This window comes from Procambarus clarkii, chromosome 33, assembly GCF_040958095.1.
Source record: "Procambarus clarkii isolate CNS0578487 chromosome 33, FALCON_Pclarkii_2.0, whole genome shotgun sequence".
NCBI classification, from domain to species: Eukaryota; Metazoa; Arthropoda; class Malacostraca; order Decapoda; family Cambaridae; genus Procambarus; species Procambarus clarkii.
Window position 1 is genome coordinate 24,491,197 of NC_091182.1, and position 21,112 is coordinate 24,512,308.

At 52.1% G+C, this 21,112-nt stretch overlaps 1 protein-coding gene across 1 annotated transcript; it reads right to left on the reverse strand.

Annotated features, from left to right (window-relative positions):
• Positions 1-717: 717 nt before the first annotated feature.
• On the reverse strand, positions 718-20,732 carry LOC138370760 (protein rtoA-like). Its single transcript, XM_069335357.1, has 3 exons — positions 20,607-20,732; positions 1,907-1,935; positions 718-1,375 (listed from the first exon to the last, which is right to left on the reverse strand). Exons 1-3 carry the CDS (start codon positions 20,730-20,732, stop codon positions 718-720), a joined length of 813 nt encoding a protein of 270 aa, XP_069191458.1.
• Between the last annotated feature and the right edge of the window lie 380 nt (positions 20,733-21,112).

The window sequence follows — 21,112 nt, forward strand, 5'->3', positions numbered from 1 at the left end:
TTCAAGCTTGTTCGCACAACTATTACTCACGTGGCCTCAGCATGATGAAGTGATTTGATGAAATATATGTGCCCAAATTGGTCACCGAGTGCTGTCGGGAATTGGGTTAAATGTCTGAGCACTTCCAATTCTTTCGTACAGTCAATGTGTCCTAGCGGTTAAAGTCTCTCTCCCTCTCTCTCTCTCTCTCTCTCTCTCTCTCTCTCTCTCTCTCTCTCTCTCTCTCTCTCTCTCTCTCTCTCTCTCTCTCTCTCTCTCTCTCTCTCTCTCGCTCCCTCCCTCTCTTCCTTCTTCCCTACCTCTCCCATCTCTTCCCGACCCACCTTCCTCACCTTTTCCTCACTCATCTCTTTCCTTATCCCCCCCCCCCCTCTCTCTCTCTCCCCCCCATCCCCATCTTCACCTTCTTCCGTCCTAACATTTAATATCCTAGTGTTTGATGAGGAGGTTGCTGGTGGTGGTGGTGGTGGTCACCCAGTAAATTGTCAGCCCCACCGTGCGGTGAGTGTCAGAAGGGATCACGTTTCTGTCAATAATATTTTTTTCAGGACTTTCCTCCGGTTTGTGAGCCATGGAAAGAGGTTGCTGTAGAATAGTTTAACACGTGGAGGACAGACAGAGTAGTGTTGGCGTGTCACCCTTTCAGTGGTGTCCTCCACGTATCCGTTACCGTACCTGTTGTTGACCAGGACCTGCCTTACCCTGCTGCCTTTCTCGTCAGCCTGCTTCCTCGTCTCCGCCAGCCTCCACCTGGTGTAGTGTGAAGGTATGCTTGACACAGGCGTCCACGTCACTGGTCTTGTGCCTCAAAAGGCTCTGGCTACTAGTGTTAGGGCTCTGGGTACTAGTATTAGGGCTCTGGCTACTAGTATTAGGGCTCTGGGTACTAGTATTAGGGCTCTGGCTACTAGTATTAGGGCTCTGGCTACTAGTATTAGGGCTCTGGCTACTAGTATTAGGGCTCTGGCTACTAGTATTAGGGCTCTGGCTACTAGTATTAGGGCTCTGGCTACTAGTATTAGGGCTCTGGTTACTAGTATTAGGGCTCTGGCTACTAGTATTAGGGCTCTGGTTACTAGTATTAGGGCTCTGGCTACTAGTATTAGGGCTCTGGCTACTAGTATTAGGGCTCTGGCTACTAGTATTAGGGCTCTGGTTACTAGTATTAGGGCTCTGGCTACTAGTATTAGGGCTCTGGCTACTAGTATTAGGGCTCTGGGTACTAATATTAGGGCTCTGGCTACTAGTATTAGGGCTCTGGTTACTAGTATTAGGGCTCTGGCTACTAGTATTAGGGCTCTGGTTACTAGTATTAGGGCTCTGGCTACTAGTATTAGGGCTCTTGCTACTAGTATTAGGGTTCCTACTCCCTCCGCTAAAGAATATTAACTCAACCGGTTTGCCGAAATAAATCCTATGCTATTGTGTGCCTGCACAATGGACTCCTTAATTATCTGGCACGCTAATATACGCTCCAACTGTAGCATTTGTATCGTGGCCAACCTAATGGTGCTTCGAGACCCTGCTTGTTGCATGGTCGGTGTTCGATTCCTGACAGTTCTAAAGATTGGGTGCCGTTCCTTCTCCTTCCTGTTATCCCAGCTCCTTGTTGTCCTTTTACTTTGCTCTTGATCCTTGTAGTTAGCGTCCTGTTACCTAGCAGTAAAATAGGTACCTGGGTGTTAGTCAGCTGTCACGGACTGCTTCCTGGGGGTGGAGGCCTGGTCGAGGACCGGGCCGCGGGGACACTAAAGCCCCGAAATCATCTCAAGAAGATACATAGCTGCAGGCCATGACAGGTGCCCCGTGCCCAGAGGGGAAGCAATACCCTGGGTAAGGGTATTGTCTCCCTCTGCTTCAACACTTACACTATCACCTTGACAACATTGTGGGCCTCATAGCTCACACATTAGAAATACTAATGAGAGGCTCTGCCTGCATGATATAATTATTGTATTATGAATGTCATGTTAAATTTTATGTGTGTGTGTGTGTGTGGGCGTACTCAACAAATTGTGCTTGAAAGGGTTGAGGTCTGGCTCTTTGGTCCCGCCTCTCAATTGTCAATCAACTGTTTCTACTACTACTATTTTTTTCACCCACACCACACACACACACACCCACACACCCACACTCCCACCAGGAAGCAGCCCGTGACAGCTGACTAACTCCCAGGTACCTATTTACTGCTAGGTAACAGGGGCATAGGGTGAAAAAAACTTCTGCCCGTCGTTTCTCGCCGGCGCCCGGGATCGAACCCGGGACCACAGGATCACGTGTGTGTGTGTGTGTGTGCGCGCGCATGTGTGTACTCACCTATTTGTGCTTGCGGGAGTTGAGCTTTGGCTCTTTGGTCCTGCCTCTCAACTGTCAATCAAGATTCCTGAGCCTACTGGGCTCTTATCATATCTACATTATACACACATATCTATATGTGTGTGTGTGTGCGTGTGCGTGTGTGCGTGCGTGTGCGTGTGTGTGTGTGTGTGTGTGTGTGTGTGTGTGTGTGTGTGTGTGTGTGTGTGTGTGTGTGTGTGTGCGCGCGTGCGTGCGTGCGTGCGTGTGTGCGTGCAGGTCGGGTTGCTGGATAATGGCCTAATCATTTCCTGTCTCGCTCTCTAATGCTCTCCTCATCAGAGGTTTTTGTCGTATTCAGTCGATCGCAACCAATTTATTGTGAAGAAAATAATATATATGAAAACAGTAATCATAATACTAGCCATCAAACAACACCATTAGTAACATAAATAATAATCATGGTTTTATACGTAAAATGAACGGTAACAATACTATAATTTGGTAATTAAGCATAAGTTATTACCTGACATGTGGAACAGCCTACCCTACACCACCTTCCCTACCCTTCACCACCTTCCCTACCCTACACCACCTTCCCTACCCTTCACCACCTTCCCTACCCTTCACCACCTTCCCTACCCTACACCACCTTCCCTACCCTACACCACCTTCCCTACCCTTCACCACCTTCCCTACCCTACACCACCTTCCCTACCCTTCACCACCTTCCCTACCCTACACCACCTTCCCTACCCTACACCACCTTCCCTACCCTTCACCACCTTCCCTACCCTACACCACCTTCCCTACCCTTCACCACCTTCCCTACCCTTCACCACCTTCCCTACCCTACACCACCTTCCCTACCCTTCACCACATTCCCTACCCTACACCACCTTCCCTACCCTTCACCACCTTCCCTACCCTTCACCACCTTCCCTACCCTACACCACCTTCCCTACCCTTCACCACCTTCCCTACCCTTCACCACCTTCCCTACCCTTCACCACCTTCCCTACCCTACACCACCTTCCCTACCCTTCACCACCTTCCCTACCCTTCACCACCTTCCCTACCCTACACCACCTTCCCTACCCTTCACCACCTTCCCTACCCTTCACCACCTTCCCTACCCTTCACCACCTTCCCTACCCTTCACCACCTTCCCTACCCTTCACCACCTTCCCTACCCTACACCACCTTCCCTACCCTTCACCACCTTCCCTACCCTTCACCACCTTCCCTACCCTACACCACCTTCCCTACCCTTCACCACCTTCCCTACCCTTCACCACCTTCCCTACCCTTCACCACCTTCCCTACCCTTCACCACCTTCCCTACCCTTCACCACATTCCCTACCCTTCACCACCTTCCCTACCCTTCACCACCTTCCCTACCCTTCACCACCTTCCCTACCCTTCACCACATTCCCTACCCTTCACCACCTTCCCTACCCTTCACCACCTTCCCTACCCTTCACCACCTTCCCTACCCTACACCACCTTCCCTACCCTTCACCACCTTCCCTACCCTTCACCACCTTCCCTACCCTTCACCACCTTCCCTACCCTTCACCACCTTCCCTACCCTACACCACCTTCCCTACCCTACACCACCTTCCCTACCCTTCACCACCTTCCCTACCCTTCACCACCTTCCCTACCCTTCACCACCTTCCCTACCCTACACCACCTTCCCTACCCTTCACCACCTTCCCTACCCTACACCACCTTCCCTACCCTTCACCACCTTCCCTACCCTTCACCACCTTCCCTACCCTTCACCACCTTCCCTACCCTTCACCACCTTCCCTACCCTTCACCACCTTCCCTACCCTACACCACCTTCCCTACCCTACACCACCTTCCCTACCCTTCACCACCTTCCCTACCCTTCACCACCTTCCCTACCCTACACCACCTTCCCTACCCTTCACCACCTTCCCTACCCTACACCACCTTCCCTACCCTTCACCACCTTCCCTACCCTTCACCACCTTCCTACCCTTCACCACCTTCCCTACCCTTCACCACCTTCCCTACCCTTCACCACCTTCCCTACCCTACACCACCTTCCCTACCCTTCACCACCTTCCCTACCCTTCACCACCTTCCCTACCCTACACCACCTTCCCTACCCTTCACCACCTTCCCTACCCTTCACCACCTTCCCTACCCTACACCACCTTCCCTACCCTACACCACCTTCCCTACCCTTCACCACCTTCCCTACCCTTCACCACCTTCCCTACCCTACACCACCTTCCCTACCCTTCACCACCTTCCCTACCCTTCACCACCTTATCTACCCTTCACCACCTTCCCTACCCTTCACCACCTTCCCTACCCTTCACCACCTTCCCTACCCTACACCACCTTCCCTACTCTACACCACCTTCCCTACCCTTCACCACCTTCCCTACCCTACACCACCTTCCCTACCCTACACCACCTTCCCTACCCTTCACCACCTTCCCTACCCTTCACCACCTTCCCTACCCTACACCACCTTCCCTACCCTTCACCACCTTCCCTACCCTTCACCACCTTCCCTACCCTTCACCACCTTCCCTACCCTACACCACCTTCCCTACCCTTCACCACCTTCCCTACCCTTCACCACCTTCCCTACCCTTCACCACCTTCCCTACCCTTCACCACCTTCCCTACCCTACACCACCTTCCCTACCCTACACCACCTTCCCTACCCTTCACCACCTTCCCTACCCTTCACCACCTTCCCTACCCTTCACCACCTTCCCTACCCTTCACCACCTTCCCTACCCTTCACCACCTTCCCTACCCTACACCACCTTCCCTACCCTACACCACCTTCCCTACCCTTCACCACCTTCCCTACCCTTCACCACCTTCCCTACCCTACACCACCTTCCCTACCCTACACCACCTTCCCTACCCTTCACCACCTTCCCTACCCTACACCACCTTCCCTACCCTACACCACCTTCCCTACCATTCATCCCGTTTTCCCCTCATCCCTGTCATTTTCACTAAACACTACCGTCATTTTCACTAAACACTACCGTCATTTTCACTAAACACCACCGTCATTTTCACTAAACACTTTCGTCATTTTCACTAAACACCACCATCATTTTCACTAAACACTACCGTCATTTTCACTAAACACTACCGTCACTTTCACTGAACACTACGGTCACTTTCACTTGTAACCATCCCTTGGGCAAAGACCACTCACCCCCAACCTCGAACAAGCGGACACACAAACCGATATATATATATATATATATATATATATATATATATATATATATATATATATATATATATATATATATATATATATATAATGAATTTATAAGTAATTTTCTCTTAATATATTTAGCAATAATTGGATGCCATATTATTCACAATTAAAGTGTGTGGTTGAAATATGTTTTTATTTAACCTGGAAATATTAACTGGATATATTAAAGGATTTACACTGGTTTTGTATCCAAACTAATGGTGTAGTGTTGCGAGGTGGGGTATATACGCTCAGTGTTGAAGATGGTGGTGGGGTTGTGGGGGTTGTAGTGTTGTGAAGGTGTTGTGAAGGTGTTGTGGGTGTTGTAGTTAATATTGTAAAGGTGTCGTGGTGGGTGTTGTAGTGTTGTGAAGGTGTTGTGGTGGGTGTTGTAGTGTTGTGAAGGTGTTGTGGTGGGTGTTGTAGTGTTGTGAAGGTGTTGTGGTGGGTGTTGTAGTGTTGTGAAGGTGTTGTGGTGGGTGTTGTAGTGTTGTGAAGGTGTTGTGGGTGTTGTGAAGGTGTTGTAGTTAGTGTTGTGAAGGTGTTATGGGTGTTGTAGTTAGTGTTGTGAAGGTGTTGTGGGTGTTGTGGGTGTTGTAATGTTGTGAAGGTGTTGTGGGTTGCGTTGTGTGTTATAGGTGGCGCTGTGGGTGTTGTAGGTAAAGTTGAAGGTAGCATTGTGAGTGATGTAATTGGCATTGTGATTGTTGTATTTAGCGTTGAACATGTTGTAGTCAGCATTGAATATGTTGTAGTCAGCATTGAAGGTGTTGTAGGAGGGTTAAAGGTGATGTGTGAGTTGTATGCGTACTTGTAGGTGGGTTTGGTGCTGTGATAAATGAGGCCGTTTGTTTTGGGGGTGAAAATGAATTTGGTGTTGTAGGCTGTTGTAGTGAAGGTTGGTGTTGTAGGCTGTTGTAGTGAAGGTTGGTGTTGTAGGCTGTTGTAGTGAAGGTTGGTGTTGTAGGCTGTTGTAGTGAAGGTTGGTGTTGTAGTGAAGGTTGGTGTTGTAAGTGGTTGTAGTGAAGGTGTAGTTGTAGGTGGTTGTAGTGAAGGTGTAGTTGTAGGTGGTTGTAGTGAAGGTTGGTGTTGTAGGTGGTTGTAGTGAAGGTGTAGTTGGGGGTGGTGGAGGGAACGAGGGCTGGTTCAACACTGCTCCACACTTCCAGAGCCCTGCGCCCCCCCGTCCCATTACGGGCTCACCATAGCCCGTGCTACTTAGAACATTGTTCCAGGTAGCGAATCTTTAACAACAACAACAGCGGCCCCCGTCCCGTGTACCGGCGTGGCTGCCACTCCCGGACGCCCAGTCACAATACACTTCCCGCAAGCAAGCAATTTTGAGTACTGTTTTGACGAGCACCTGGCGGTGGGCGCATGACCGCATGCGGCGTGCCAGGTGATTCGTAACCCGAATACCTGATCATCTGATTTGAGCAATCAGGCTGTTGGACCTCGTTGCACGCAATATGAAGCAGAAATCACAGCCTGGTTGATCAGATACGATTTAGAGGTGTTCATGAAGATCCTTGTTGATCACCGATACGGAGTTACGAAGGCATGAAAAGGGAACTCGTTACATATACATATACATATACAAATTAAATTTAATATGGAGATTAGGACCCATTTTCTCTAATATTATCCATGACGTGTCACCTGCGCTCCGGGGAGGACAGGTGGAGTGATGTCAGGTGCAGTGATGTCAGGTGATGTCAGGTGGAGTGATGTCAGGTAATGTCAGGTGGAGTGATGTCAGGTGGTCGCAGTAATTTAGTTGTTCAGTAGTACATTGTGAGAGTACAAGTTACCTGCGCACTCTACAGGTCAGTAACTGCTGCAGCTCTGACTGTGGCACTTAGTGTGCAACACTCTCTCACTCTAGACACCACAAGTGTTTTAAGTGTACCGTCGTTGGTTTGGTTTCTCTTGTTTAAAACGTTCTTGTTATACAGTTTATCTTTTTCTTGTTGTTTTAACAGCTATTTTATTGTGTTTATTTTTAAGTACGGTCTTATGACATGATTTCTCCATTGTCTTTGTTGTTTTTACTTTGAATAATAATGTTTGACTCGTTTATATGTGGTTCAGAGTTTGACTACTTTTTGTATGTGATTTCAATATGTATTTATTAGTTTTCACCATAACGGAGTAGCTTGAACTTGCATTCATCATGTTGCTTTCTTTTGTTGCTGAGGGAGCCGGTCGGCCGAGCGGACAGCACGCTGGACTTGTGATCCTGTGGTCCTGGGTTCGATCCCTGGCGCCGGCGAGAAACAATGGGCAGAGTTTCTTTCACCCTATGCCCCTGTTACCTAGCAGTAAAATAGGTACCTGGGTGTTAGTCAGCTGTCACGGGCTGCTTCCTGGGGGTGGAGGCCTGGTCGAGGACCGGGCCGCGGAGATACTTAAAGCCCCGAAATTATCTCAAGATAACTTCAAGATACCCTTCTGTGTCCCAATGATACATATGTGTACACTAGTTTGGTGGGTTGCTGTGTCCTCTATAACATGTACGATAATAAAATTCCTAGTGTTAGCTTCACTGGGTGATACGGTGCTATAGCTTGCGTCCGTCGTGTATGGGAATGGTGGTGGGAGGACGGGCTGGCAAGTGGGCGAGAGTATTAGAGTAAAGATGACCCAAACACAAGTCAGAAGATGGAGAAGCGACGACGTTTCGGTCCGTCGTGGATCACTATCACGTCGTGTGAAAGTAGAGAGGATTGATTGATTGATGAAGATTAAGCCACCCAAGAGGTGGCACGGGCATGAATAACCCTTAAATAGAAGAGAAGATGTTGTTGTTGTTTTAGATTCAGCTTCTCAGAACAAGAAGTTCCAGTAACACGGGCTATGGTGAGCCCGTATAGAGAGGAAGGTACAAACAAATATATAAGATAAGAGAGTAAGATGAGAGATGAGGAGCAGGTAAGATAGTGAGGTAAGGAGCTGGTAAGGATAGTGAGGGGAAGAGTAGGTAAGGATAGTGAGGTGAGGAGCAAGTAAGATAGTGTGGTAAGGATAGGTTTCTTTTCTTCAGCCACGTTATAATTGTGACTCATCGTCTGTACTGGAGTAAATTCATCGCCGCGGGAGCCTGAGGATTTCACAGGTGATGATTTGGGTGTGTTGAGTATTACTCTGGCCTCTGGTACCCTGGTCACAGGTACCGGAAGCTTCCCATACTTGTCCTCCCCGGCATCTGTGCCGCAGTGGTGTAGTCACAGTCTGGACCGTCACGCTCTAAACCAGTCTTGGCCAGGAATATGTAGACGCTTTCAATTCACTTGACTTCTTATCGCTCTTTCCAAGATTGTTATGATGTAATACCAGTTTGGCAGCAGGATGCTGCTTCTGGAGACAGAAGAGTTAGGGGGGACATGATCACCACATACAAGATTCTCAGAGGAATTGATAGGGGTGCTAAGAAGTCAAATAGCGGTACTAGAGTGTGGGGTCCAGGGTTCGAGTCTCCTAGAGCCCAAGTGAATGGGAGTAGTGCTATTGGTCAATGTTTTTAGCTTCAGTTTTGCTGCCTTTATAGAGTGGGTCGACCTCCGCTGTTTGGTGTAGGGGACGACAGCGGTGCCAGAGTTCCGTCATCTTATATAGAGTTCCGTCATCATATATAGAGTTCCGTCATTATATAATGTTTAGGGAATGTTTAGGCTTTTGGGCAATTCTTTATGAATATGAAATTCCAGGAGGATGGAGAGAGTTCGGTTCCTGCTACCCGCACTCTAGTACCACTACCCGCACTCTAGTACCACTACCCGCACACACTAGTACCACTATCCTCACACACCAGTACCACTACCCGCACACACCAGTACCACTACCCTCGCCCACCAGTACCACTACCCGCACACTTCAGGTATCTATTACCAGAACACCCATGTACCCGCACACACCCGCTACCTACACCAGTTACCCGCACACACCCGCTACCTACACCAGGTACCCGCACACACCCGCTACCTACACCAGGTACCCGCACACACCCGCTACCTACACCAGGTACCCGCACACACCCGCTACCTACACCAGGTACCCGCACACACCCGCTACCTACACCAGGTACCCGCACAATGGAGGTGGTGCGGGTGTGGCAGTTAGTGATACGGGTCGTCTGGTTAGTGAGCGGGAGCGGTCAACACATTATCTTTTTATACCCGCTGAGAAGGTCATCGATCCTTCCCTTCCACAGTTCAAGGTCTGCATTGAGGGAAGGAAGGGAGGGAGAGAAGGGAGGGAGGGAGGTAATGCTGGAAAGGCAAAAAGAGGGGAAATATGTGAGTGAGCGAGGGAGGGACTCGGGCAAGAGGCACAGAGAGAGGTGTTGCACTTATGACACACACACACGCACGCGCGCGCGCACACACACACACACACACACACACACACACACACACACACACACACACACACACACACACACACACACTCACTTATCACACACTTGTGATGTATCGTAAAGAAAACGGTAACTGCAGATTTTTTACTGCAGTAATAAATGTTGGTGTTGATGGTGGGTATTATGGACAGGTGTTAGGGAGGGCAGGTGTTAAGGAGGGCAAGTGTTGATGAGGCCAGGTGTTAAGGAGGGCAGGTGTTAAGGAGGGCAAGTGTTGATGAGGACAGGTGTTAAGGAGGGCAGGTATTGATGAGGACAGGTGTTAAGGAGGGCAGGTGTTGATGAGGCCAGGTGTTAAGGAGGGCAGGTGTTGATGAGGCCAGGTGTTAAGGATCAGGTGTTGATGAGGCCAGGTGTTAAGGAGGGCAGGTGTTGATGAGGCCAGGTGTTAAGGAGGGCAGGTGTTGATGAGGCCAGGTGTTAAGGAGGGCAGGTGTTGATGAGGACAGGTGTTAAGGAGGGCAGGTGTTGATGAGGCCAGGTGTTAAGGAGGGCAGGTGTTGATGAGGCCAGGTGTTAAGGAGGGCAGGTGTTGATGAGGACAGATGTTAAGGAGAGCAGGTGTTAAGAAGGGCAGGTGTTTATGATGGCAGGTGTTGGTGTTGTTACAGAATACTTGAGGCAACTTGGAGACGGAGGCATCCCTGCCCTCCAGCGCTCCTCCTCACACAACTTCTCACAATTTTTTTTAACAAATTTTAAAATTCCCAAAAGGATCTTGAGGAAGGAAGAACTCCCGACCGATCATTACGAGTCTCTGAAATCATTTGCAGTTCCTTGATGAAAACTGAAATTCAGACCTTTATTCAATAAGTTGGTAATACATCATCATCATCATCATGTCATCATCATGGGATCATCATCAGGCATCAGCGCTGAGGAATAGGAAGAACACTATAAGAACAGCTTCCCTTGACAAAGAACAGGTATTAAGGCAGAACACGGTGAGCAACGCGACATTTTTCGACAGTTGCGAAGACTAGGGAGCAGGTGGTGTAAGACTTCCCTTGTTGTTGCTGTTTTAGATTCAGCTACCCGGAACAAAAGCTCCAATCAGCACGGGCTATGGTGAGCCCGTAGTGGACTTTTTATGGGACTTACGTTATATCGGCCTTGACTAATACGTATATTGATTTCAGTGTTAGCCATGCAGTTGGAGCTTCCACCCACAGGATAATAGTCTAGAGAACTGGATAATCACTGTAATTTTGTCAGGGACTTGGGTCCTAGGCTACTAGAGACAAAACACCCAAGAGCTGCCAACAACATGTTATCGCGTGGCAATACAGAGGGAAGAGGCTCACTAAATTGTTGGTTCCTGTTCAGCATCTGAATAACTTGAGGATATCTTCAACCTCTGGTTACTAACTATATACCTTTTATGTAGTCATTTTGGAAACCAATCTTGGGTAATGAAGTAATTATATATATAAATATATATATATATATATATATATATATATATATATATATATATATATATATATATATATATATATATATATATATATATCCACAAACATGGACAAAGAAGGAGAGGGCAGGAGACAAACAAGGACAAAGAAGGAGAGGGACAGGAGACAAACAAGGACAAAGAAGGAGAGGGCAGGAGACAAACAAGGACAAAGAAGGAGAGGACAGGAGACAAACAAGGACAAAGAAGGAGAGGGGCAGGAGACAAACAAGGACAAAGTGTGTGTGGGCAGGGCGGCTCATGTTGACTCCCGCTCCCCATTTGTGGTCTCTATCTCTCATTTATCTTCGCGTCTCCCTGATGGATTTTTCCTGCAGTTGGTGATATGGCCGAGTCCTCGAGAGGTTGAGTGAGCGAGTCCACGCCTGCCCACCCTTGCTGCTGCTGCTGCTGCTTGTTCCTGTACAACTTGAGTAGGCGGATGTCAGCCAGTCGCTGGCTGGTGTTCACTCGTCAAGAAGTTGAGCGTGTCGAAAGAGGGTATAATCAGTCGCTGGCTGGTGTTCACTGCCCGTGTACTGCAGCTGATCTTTCCTTGCGATGATTTCAGGGCTTAGCGTCCTCGCGGTCCGGTCCTCGACTAGTACGGTCCTTCAGTACGACCAGACATCGCAGTCTCTTACAAATTTCAGTTCAATCTTACGTTTTGCACTTATGTATCCAGTTATTCAGGGATCTAAATATTATACTAATATTAATGTGAGAAATTAAAGTTAAACCAACATGAAAAGCCAAAGTGAAAATATTATCAGAAACAATAACAACACTTAAAGAATGAAAGTAAAATCAATTTAAAATATAACATTTAATTACAATTAATATCACAGTTAAAGTGAATTTAGCAATCAAAGTATAAAATCACAATGAAGGTAAACAGAGTAAACAAAAAATCAACAACAAAGATAAATGTGAAAAAAATGTATCAATTAAATTTAAAATGAAAACAGCAATTTCAGAAATAAGCCGAAGGTCAAAATCAATTGGAATATGAGGCAGCTGTCCACCAGTGTCGGGACGGTGATATAGATGACGATTAGTGGGGAGGAGAGTGGAGAGGGGGGGGGAGATGAGGGGGAAGAGGAGTGGGGGAGAAGGGAAGGAATTGGTAAAGAAGGAGACACCAAGCGCGCTCTCAAGGAGGGAGTGAGAGAGAGAGAGAGAGGTAGAAGCCTCACCCGCTTAAACTCAGTAAATCTGCTAGGAGTAAAAATAACGTTCAAAAATACAATTTCTCGTTCCATATTTCTTTTCACCTGCTATTAAACAAATACATAAATTTTCCTCATAGGATATTTTCATAATTCTTTTCTATTTCTATTCACCCCCCCCCCCCCCCCCCCCCCCCCCCCCCGTGCTAGGAATGGTCCGTGTGGAGCTGGCCTCAGAGCTGCTGGCCCGGGTTGAAGTCAAGACATAATCGCCGCCATATTTGTCTCGTGTCTCAAGCCAAGCCTGGTGCTCTTGGGCACAAATCTCTCTCGGCTTCTTTTCATATTTTCCATTTCCTTATTATCCGTTTTGCGAGCTTTTCCGTTCCTTTTCCTATTTCGTTATCGAAAAAAATCTTTACTGATTACGCTATCTTAGAATTTATTCTCACACCCAACCTTCTCCTCTTTCCCGCCTGGTGTTCCCCCGCCCTGGTGTTCCCCCGCCTGGTGTTCCCCGCCTGGTGTTCCCCCGCCTGGTGTTCCCCCCCTGGTGTTCCCCCCCCTGGTGTTCCCCCACCTGGTGTTCCCCCGCCCTGGTGTTCCCCCGCCCTGGTGTTCCCCACCTGGTGTTCCCCCACCTGGTGTTCCCCCGCCCTGGTGTTCCCCACCTGGTGTTCCCCCGCCTGGTGTTCCCCCGCCCTGGTGTTCCCCACCTGGTGTTCCCCCGCCTGGTGTTCCCCGCCTGGTGTTCCCCGCCTGGTGTTCCCCCACCTGGTGTTCCCCGCCTGGTGTTCCCCGCCTGGTGTTCCCCGCCTGGTGTTCCCCCACCTGGTGTTCCCCGCCTGGTGTTCCCCCACCTGGTGTTCCCCGCCTGGTGTTCCCCCGCCCTGGTGTTCCCCCGCCTTGGTGTTCCCCACCTGGTGTTCCCCAACCTGGTGTTCCCCCGCCTGGTGTTCCCCCGCCTGGTGTTCCCCCGCCTGGTGTTCCCCCCCTGGTGTTCCCCACCTGGTGTTCCCCCCCCTGGTGTTCCTCGCTTGGTGTTCCCCCGCCTGGTGTTCCCCGCCTGGTGTTCCCCGCCGGGTGTTCCCCCACCTGGTGTTCCCCCGCCTGGTGTTCCCCGCCTGGTGTTCCCCCACCTGGTGTTCCCCCACCTGGTGTTCCCCCCCTGGTGTTCCCCCCCTGGTGTTCCCCCACCTGGTGTTCCCCCGCCCTGGTGTTCCCCCGCCCTGGTGTTCCCCACCTGGTGTTCCCCCACCTGGTGTTCCCCCGCCCTGGTGTTCCCCACCTGGTGTTCCCCCGCCTGGTGTTCCCCGCCTGGTGTTCCCCGCCTGGTGTTCCCCCACCTGGTGTTCCCCGCCTGGTGTTCCCCGCCTGGTGTTCCCCGCCTGGTGTTCCCCCACCTGGTGTTCCCCGCCTGGTGTTCCCCCACCTGGTGTTCCCCGCCTGGTGTTCCCCCGCCCTGGTGTTCCCCCGCCCTGGTGTTCCCCACCTGGTGTTCCCCCACCTGGTGTTCCCCGCCTGGTGTTCCCCGCCTGGTGTTCCCCCACCTGGTGTTCCCCGCCTGGTGTTCCCCGCCTGGTGTTCCCCGCCTGGTGTTCCCCCACCTGGTGTTCCCCGCCTGGTGTTCCCCCACCTGGTGTTCCCCCGCCTGGTGTTCCCCGCCTGGTGTTCCCCCGCCTGGTGTTCCCCCGCCCTGGTGTTCCCCCGCCTGGTGTTCCCCGCCTGGTGTTCCCCCGCCCTGGTGTTCCCCACCTGGTGTTCCCCCGCCCTTGTGTTCCCCACCTGGTGTTCCCCCGCCCTGGTGTTCCCCCGCCTGGTGTTCCCCGCCTGGTGTTCCCCCGCCTGGTGTTCCCCCGCCCTGGTGTTCCCCACCTGGTGTTCCCCCGCCCTGGTGTTCCCCCGCCTGGTGTTCCCCCGCCTGGTGTTCCCCGCCTGGTGTTCCCCCGCCTTGGTGTTCCCCACCTGGTGTTCCCCCGCCCTTGTGTTCCCCACCTGGTGTTCCCCCGCCCTTGTGTTCCCCACCTGATGTTCCCCACCTGGTGTTCCCCCGCCTGGTGTTCCCCCGCCTGGTGTTCCCCGCCTGGTGTTCCCCCGCCCTGGTGTTCCCCACCTGGTGTTCCCCCGCCCTTGTGTTCCCCACCTGGTGTTCCCCCGCCCTTGTGTTCCCCACCTGATGTTCCCCACTTGGTGTTCTCCCGCCTGGTGTTCCCCCGCCTGGTGTTCCCCGCCTGGTGTTCCCCCCGCCCTGGTGTTCCCCGCCTGGTGTTTCCCCGCCTGGTGTTCCCCCACCTGGTGTTCCCCCGCCTGGTGTTCCCCCGCCTGGTGTTCCCCCCGCCCTTGTGTTCCCCCGCCTGGTGTTCCCCGCCTGGTGTTCCCCCGCCTGGTGTTCCCCCGCCTGGTGTTCCCCCGCCTGGTGTTCCCCCGCCTGGTGTTCCCCGCCCTGGTGTTCCCCCGCCTGGTGTTCCCCGCCTGGTGTTCCCCGCCTGGTGTTCCCCCGCCCTGGTGTTCCCCACCTGGTGTTCCCCCACCTGGTGTTCCCCACCTGGTGTTCCCCACCTGGTGTTCCCCCGCCTGGTGTTCCCCGCCTGGTGTTCCCCACCTGGTGTTCCCCCCCCTGGTGTTCCCCCACCTGGTGTTCCCCCGCCCTGGTGTTCCCCCGCCCTGGTGTTCCCCACCTGGTGTTCCCCCACCTGGTGTTCCCCCGCCCTGGTGTTCCCCACCTGGTGTTCCCCCGCCTGGTGTTCCCCCGCCCTGGTGTTCCCCACCTGGTGTTCCCCCGCCTGGTGTTCCCCGCCTGGTGTTCCCCGCCTGGTGTTCCCCCACCTGGTGTTCCCCGCCTGGTGTTCCCCGCCTGGTGTTCCCCGCCTGGTGTTCCCCCACCTGGTGTTCCCCGCCTGGTGTTCCCCCACCTGGTGTTCCCCGCCTGGTGTTCCCCCGCCCTGGTGTTCCCCCGCCTTGGTGTTCCCCACCTGGTGTTCCCCAACCTGGTGTTCCCCCGCCTGGTGTTCCCCCGCCTGGTGTTCCCCCGCCTGGTGTTCCCCCCCCTGGTGTTCCCCACCTGGTGTCCCCCCCCCTGGTGTTCCTCGCTTGGTGTTCCCCCGCCTGGTGTTCCCCGCCTGGTGTTCCCCGCCGGGTGTTCCCCCACCTGGTGTTCCCCCGCCTGGTGTTCCCCGACTGGTGTTCCCCCACCTGGTGTTCCCCCACCTGGTGTTCCCCCCCTGGTGTTCCCCCCCTGGTGTTCCCCCACCTGGTGTTCCCCGCCCTGGTGTTCCCCCGCCCTGGTGTTCCCCACCTGGTGTTCCCCCACCTGGTGTTCCCCCGCCCTGGTGTTCCCCACCTGGTGTTCCCCCGCCTGGTGTTCCCCGCCTGGTGTTCCCCGCCTGGTGTTCCCCCACCTGGTGTTCCCCGCCTGGTGTTCCCCGCCTGGTGTTCCCCGCCTGGTGTTCCCCCACCTGGTGTTCCCCGCCTGGTGTTCCCCCACCTGGTGTTCCCCGCCTGGTGTTCCCCCGCCCTGGTGTTCCCCCGCCCTGGTGTTCCCCACCTGGTGTTCCCCCACCTGGTGTTCCCCGCCTGGTGTTCCCCCGCCCTGGTGTTCCCCCGCCTGGTGTTCCCCGCCTGGTGTTCCCCCGCCTGGTGTTCCCCCGCCCTGGTGTTCCCCCGCCTGGTGTTCCCCGCCTGGTGTTCCCCCGCCCTGGTGTTCCCCACCTGGTGTTCCCCCGCCCTTGTGTTCCCCACCTGGTGTTCCCCCGCCCTGGTGTTCCCCCGCCTGGTGTTCCCCGCCTGGTGTTCCCCCGCCTGGTGTTCCCCCGCCCTGGTGTTCCCCACCTGGTGTTCCCCCGCCCTGGTGTTCCCCCGCCTGGTGTTCCCCCGCCTGGTGTTCCCCGCCTGGTGTTCCCCCGCCTTGGTGTTCCCCACCTGGTGTTCCCCCGCCCTTGTGTTCCCCACCTGGTGTTCCCCCGCCCTTGTGTTCCCCACCTGATGTTCCCCACCTGGTGTTCCCCCGCCTGGTGTTCCCCCGCCTGGTGTTCCCCGCCTGGTGTTCCCCCGCCCTGGTGTTCCCCACCTGGTGTTCCCCCGCCCTTGTGTTCCCCACCTGGTGTTCCCCCGCCCTTGTGTTCCCCACCTGATGTTCCCCACCTGGTGTTCTCCCGCCTGGTGTTCCCCCGCCTGGTGTTCCCCGCCTGGTGTTCCCCCCGCCCTGGTGTTCCCCGCCTGGTGTTTCCCCGCCTGGTGTTCCCCCACCTGGTGTTCCCCCGCCTGGTGTTCCCCCGCCTGGTGTTCCCCCCGCCCTTGTGTTCCCCCGCCTGGTGTTCCCCGCCTGGTGTTCCCCCGCCTGGTGTTCCCCCGCCTGGTGTTCCCCCGCCTGGTGTTCCGCCGCCTGGTGTTCCCCCGCCTGGTGTTCCCCGCCCTGGTGTTCCCCCGCCTGGTGTTCCCCGCCTGGTGTTCCCCGCCTGGTGTTCCCCCGCCCTGGTGTTCCCCACCTGGTGTTCCCCCACCTGGTGTTCCCCACCTGGTGTTCCCCACCTGGTGTTCCCCCGCCTGGTGTTCCCCGCCTGGTGTTCCCCACCTGGTGTTCCCCCCCTGGTGTTCCCCCACCTGGTGTTCCCCGCCTGGTGTTCCCCGCCTGGTGTTCCCCCGCCTGGTGTTCCCCCTCCTGGTGTTCCCCCGCCTGGTGTTCCCCCGCCTGGTGTTCCCCACCTGGTGTTCCCCACCTGGTGTTCCCCGCCTGGTGTTCCCCCCCTGGTGTTCCCCCACCTGGTGTTCCCCGCCTGGTGTTCCCCGCCTGGTGTTCCCCCGCCTGGTGTTCCCCCGCCTGGTGTTCCCCCCCTGGTGTTCCCCCACCTGGTGTTCCCCGCCTGGTGTTCCCCCGCCTGGTGTTCCCCCGCCTGGTGTTCCCCACCTGGTGTTCCCCACCTGGTGTTCCCCACCTGGTGTTCACCCCCTGGTGTTCCCCCACCTGGTGTTCCCCGCCTGGTGTTCCCCGCCTGGTGTTCCCCCGCCTGGTGTTCCCCCGCCTGGTGTTCCCCCGCCTGGTTTAACTGTTAACTCTAACAACATGTCGTTACCTCTCATCACTACCCTCTGATACCCGCCCCATCTCTCTCACTCTCACTCTCTCCTATACTTCTATTTCTTTCTTTGTCGCTATTTTTGCCTCTCTTCACTCCTTTCCCCTTTCCACCCTATTTCCTTTCGCTTTCTGTTCCCTTGCCTCTGTCTAGTCTGGTTCTCTCTTTCTCTCTCTCTTTCTTTTCTTACACTGGTTGGTTGGTACAGGAGTACACGGTTTCTGGCCTCTGTTAGCAGGGTTACACCTCTCCCAGGGTTACACTTCTCCCAGGGTTAGAGGTCTCCCAGGGTTAGAGGTCTCCCAGGGTTATACTTCTCCCAGAGTTAGAGGTCTCCCAGGGTTATACTTCTCCCAGAGTTAGAGGTCTCCCAGGGTTAGAGGTGTCCCAGGGTTACACCTCTCCCAGGGTTACAGCTCTCACAGGGTTACAGCTCTCCCAGGGTTACAGCTCTCACAGGGTTACAGCTCTCCCAGGGTTAGAGGAAAAAGATGAAATGTTCACTATGAACACCGCTAGAACACAAGGACTTCGACGAATGCTTGAGACTCATCTGATTCACAGGGAAGGTGGGAAGTGTTCTCCTAGCGTGAGAGTAGCGGGGTAGTGGACTAAAGGAACACTTTGTGGAAGCAAACTCCAGTCATAACTTTAAAAGTAGATATGATAAGGAAATAGGTCAGGAGTCATTGGTTTAGACAAGCGGCGGCTAGAAAGGCGGGGTCCAAGAGCCAATGCTCGACCCTGTAGTAACAAATCGGTGAGTACAAATAGGTAAGCACCCACACACACACATCCTGGGGGTGGTCTGGTAGCAGAGTGTACAGCGCGCGGGACTCGTAATCCTGTGTCCCGGGTTCGATTCCCCGCGCCGGCAGAGACAAATGGGCAGAGCGTCTTTCATCCTGATGCCTCTGTTACCTAGCAGTAAATAGGTACTTGGGAGTTAGACATCTGTTACAGGCTGCTTCCTGGGGATGTGTGTGTGTGTGTGTGTGTGTGTGTGTGTGTGTGTGTGTGTGTGTGTGTGTGTGTGTGTGTGTGAGTGTGTGTGTGTGTGTGTGTGGAAAAAAGATTAGTTAGTAGTAACAGTTCATTGATTGGCAGTTGAGAGGCGGGCCGTAAGAGCAGAGCTCAACCCCCGCAAGCACAACTAGGTGAATACAACTAGGTGAATACACATATATCCCTAGGAACCATGCCTCAACATCTGTCTAACTACAGACAGACAGGAGGGTCACTCAGTAGACAGAATATTAAAGTTCTTACGGCAGGATCAAGTATAACATTTGGGGTTTACGGCTCATGCTCGGTGATGATATGGAGAATTGGTTTACTGACAGTTATATAAAATTTATATAAATGTAGTATTTTCCCTTGTAAATTTATTTAAATATGATCTTTATATTGTATATCATTTAATAAAGAATTAAGAATAAAAAACGCTTTTAGGTATTGCGAGGTGAACATGGGCGTCCCCTGTAAGTAGCTCGTTCTTGTTCCCCAAACCTCTGTTCTTGTCTGATTATTCTCATGTTCTCAGTGTGATCATTCTCATGTTCTGAGCGTAATCATTCTCATGTTCTGAGTGTGATCATTCTCATGTTCTGAGTGTGATCATTCTCATGCTCTGAGTGTGATCATTCTCAAGTTCTGAGTGTGATTATTCTCAAGTTCTGAGTGTGATCATTCTCATCTTCTGGGCTATAATTCTCGGTAGAATAATTCTCCTGATCTCCGATAATTATACTTTTTTTCCAGCATCTTTCAGTTGCCGTTCTGAAAATAGCTCTGAATCTGTTTTATAATTAGCCTTAGTCCTTGAAATAAACATTGACCGCATCCATTTATAATATATGACGATGGAGGGAAGAAATAAGAAAATAACAGGGGTAGAAAATATTAAAATGGGAAGAAAGAGAAGGAAAGCGAGGGAAGATAGTGAGGAACATGAGGAACACCAACAAGCTAATCAATGTATTAGGTGGTGTGATACTTCGTTCCAGTTTGGAGGCAGTAATTGGGTCTTTACACGGTAATCTCTAACTCTCTCACTACCACTATTCCTCTCACTCTTCTCTTTCCCCTCCTTCTGTCTTCCTTCGCTTAGGTTCTTTGTGTATGTCTCTCTCTCTCTCTCTCTCTCTCTCTCTCTCTCTCTCTCTCTCTCTCTCTCTCTCTCTCTCTCTCTCTCTCTCTTTCTCTCTCTCTCTTTCTCTCTTTCTCTCTCTCTCTCTCTCTCTCTCTCTCTCTCTCTCTCTCTCTCTCTCTCTCTCTCTCTCTCTCTCTCTCTCTTTCTCTCTCTCTCTCTTTCTCTCTTTCTCTCTCTCTCTCTCTCTCTCTCTCTCTCTCTCTCTCTCTCTCTCTCTCTCTCTCTCTCTCTCTCTCTCTCTCTCTCCATGTCTATCATCTTCGCTCCTGGGAACGGAAACAAGAAGGTAGTTGGAGGAGAGATTTACGTGAACTGTATAAAATCTTGTGTTCGTGACAGCTTCGTGTTGTGTTAGAGAAAGAATGAAGAGAAAGTGGATAAGAAAGAAGAAACTGAAGATGATTACTAAAAAAAGAAAATAGAGATAAAGTGAGGAACTAAGGAAGAGAGACCTGTGTTTATTGTGAAATGACACTGAAGCTAAGAATAGGAAAAGTAATAAATGATGAAAATGAAGAATGCTAAGAGTAAGAAAATTAGTAAAACTCTTCGTGAAACCGGAAGAATTGGAGACAATAACACATAAAAGCAAGAAGTTAGTTCAGTTAACATAAAGGGAAAAGTTAAATTACATTTAACATGAAAATAAGATACTTATTCATAAATACTGGAGCAAGGGTAAAGGACCTTAAATTCTATAGAAACTGCATTCAGCACATCAGCTTTTAAGAATCAACGACTGTAATGATATTATGCTTACATTGGGCCAGCCTCACCAGACTTTGCAAGGATACTGGTCTGTGTCCGGCGACGATCATAGGCGGGTCGGGGTCGCCTCCCCCACCATTGATCCCTAGTGCACCATTAATCTCGAGTGCACCATTAATCTCTAGGTGCACCATTGATCCCAAGAGTTCAGTAGTGATCCCAAGTGTCTGAGTGATTTGTACAAACATCTGCAAGCATTCTTCAAGAGAGAGAAGATAATCCAACCCATGCTGTCTTACAGTGACAATGTGCACACCATTCTGACAGTGAGGTTAGACACTGTTCTGGCAGTGACTATGACGGGGAGCCACAGAGACAGACAGAGAGCTTGGCACTGGGCTGGAGGAACCGCAGTAAGCCACAACTGCCTCCCAGTCCCCGATACTGGTACACCAGTTTACCATTATCCATTTAAGGTAGTCTCTCCCCACCACCACCACCACCTGCCTAACTTGCTAATGTCTGCCTGCGGAACAGCGGAACACTTTTAGCGAGAGACGGAACAATTTGAGGA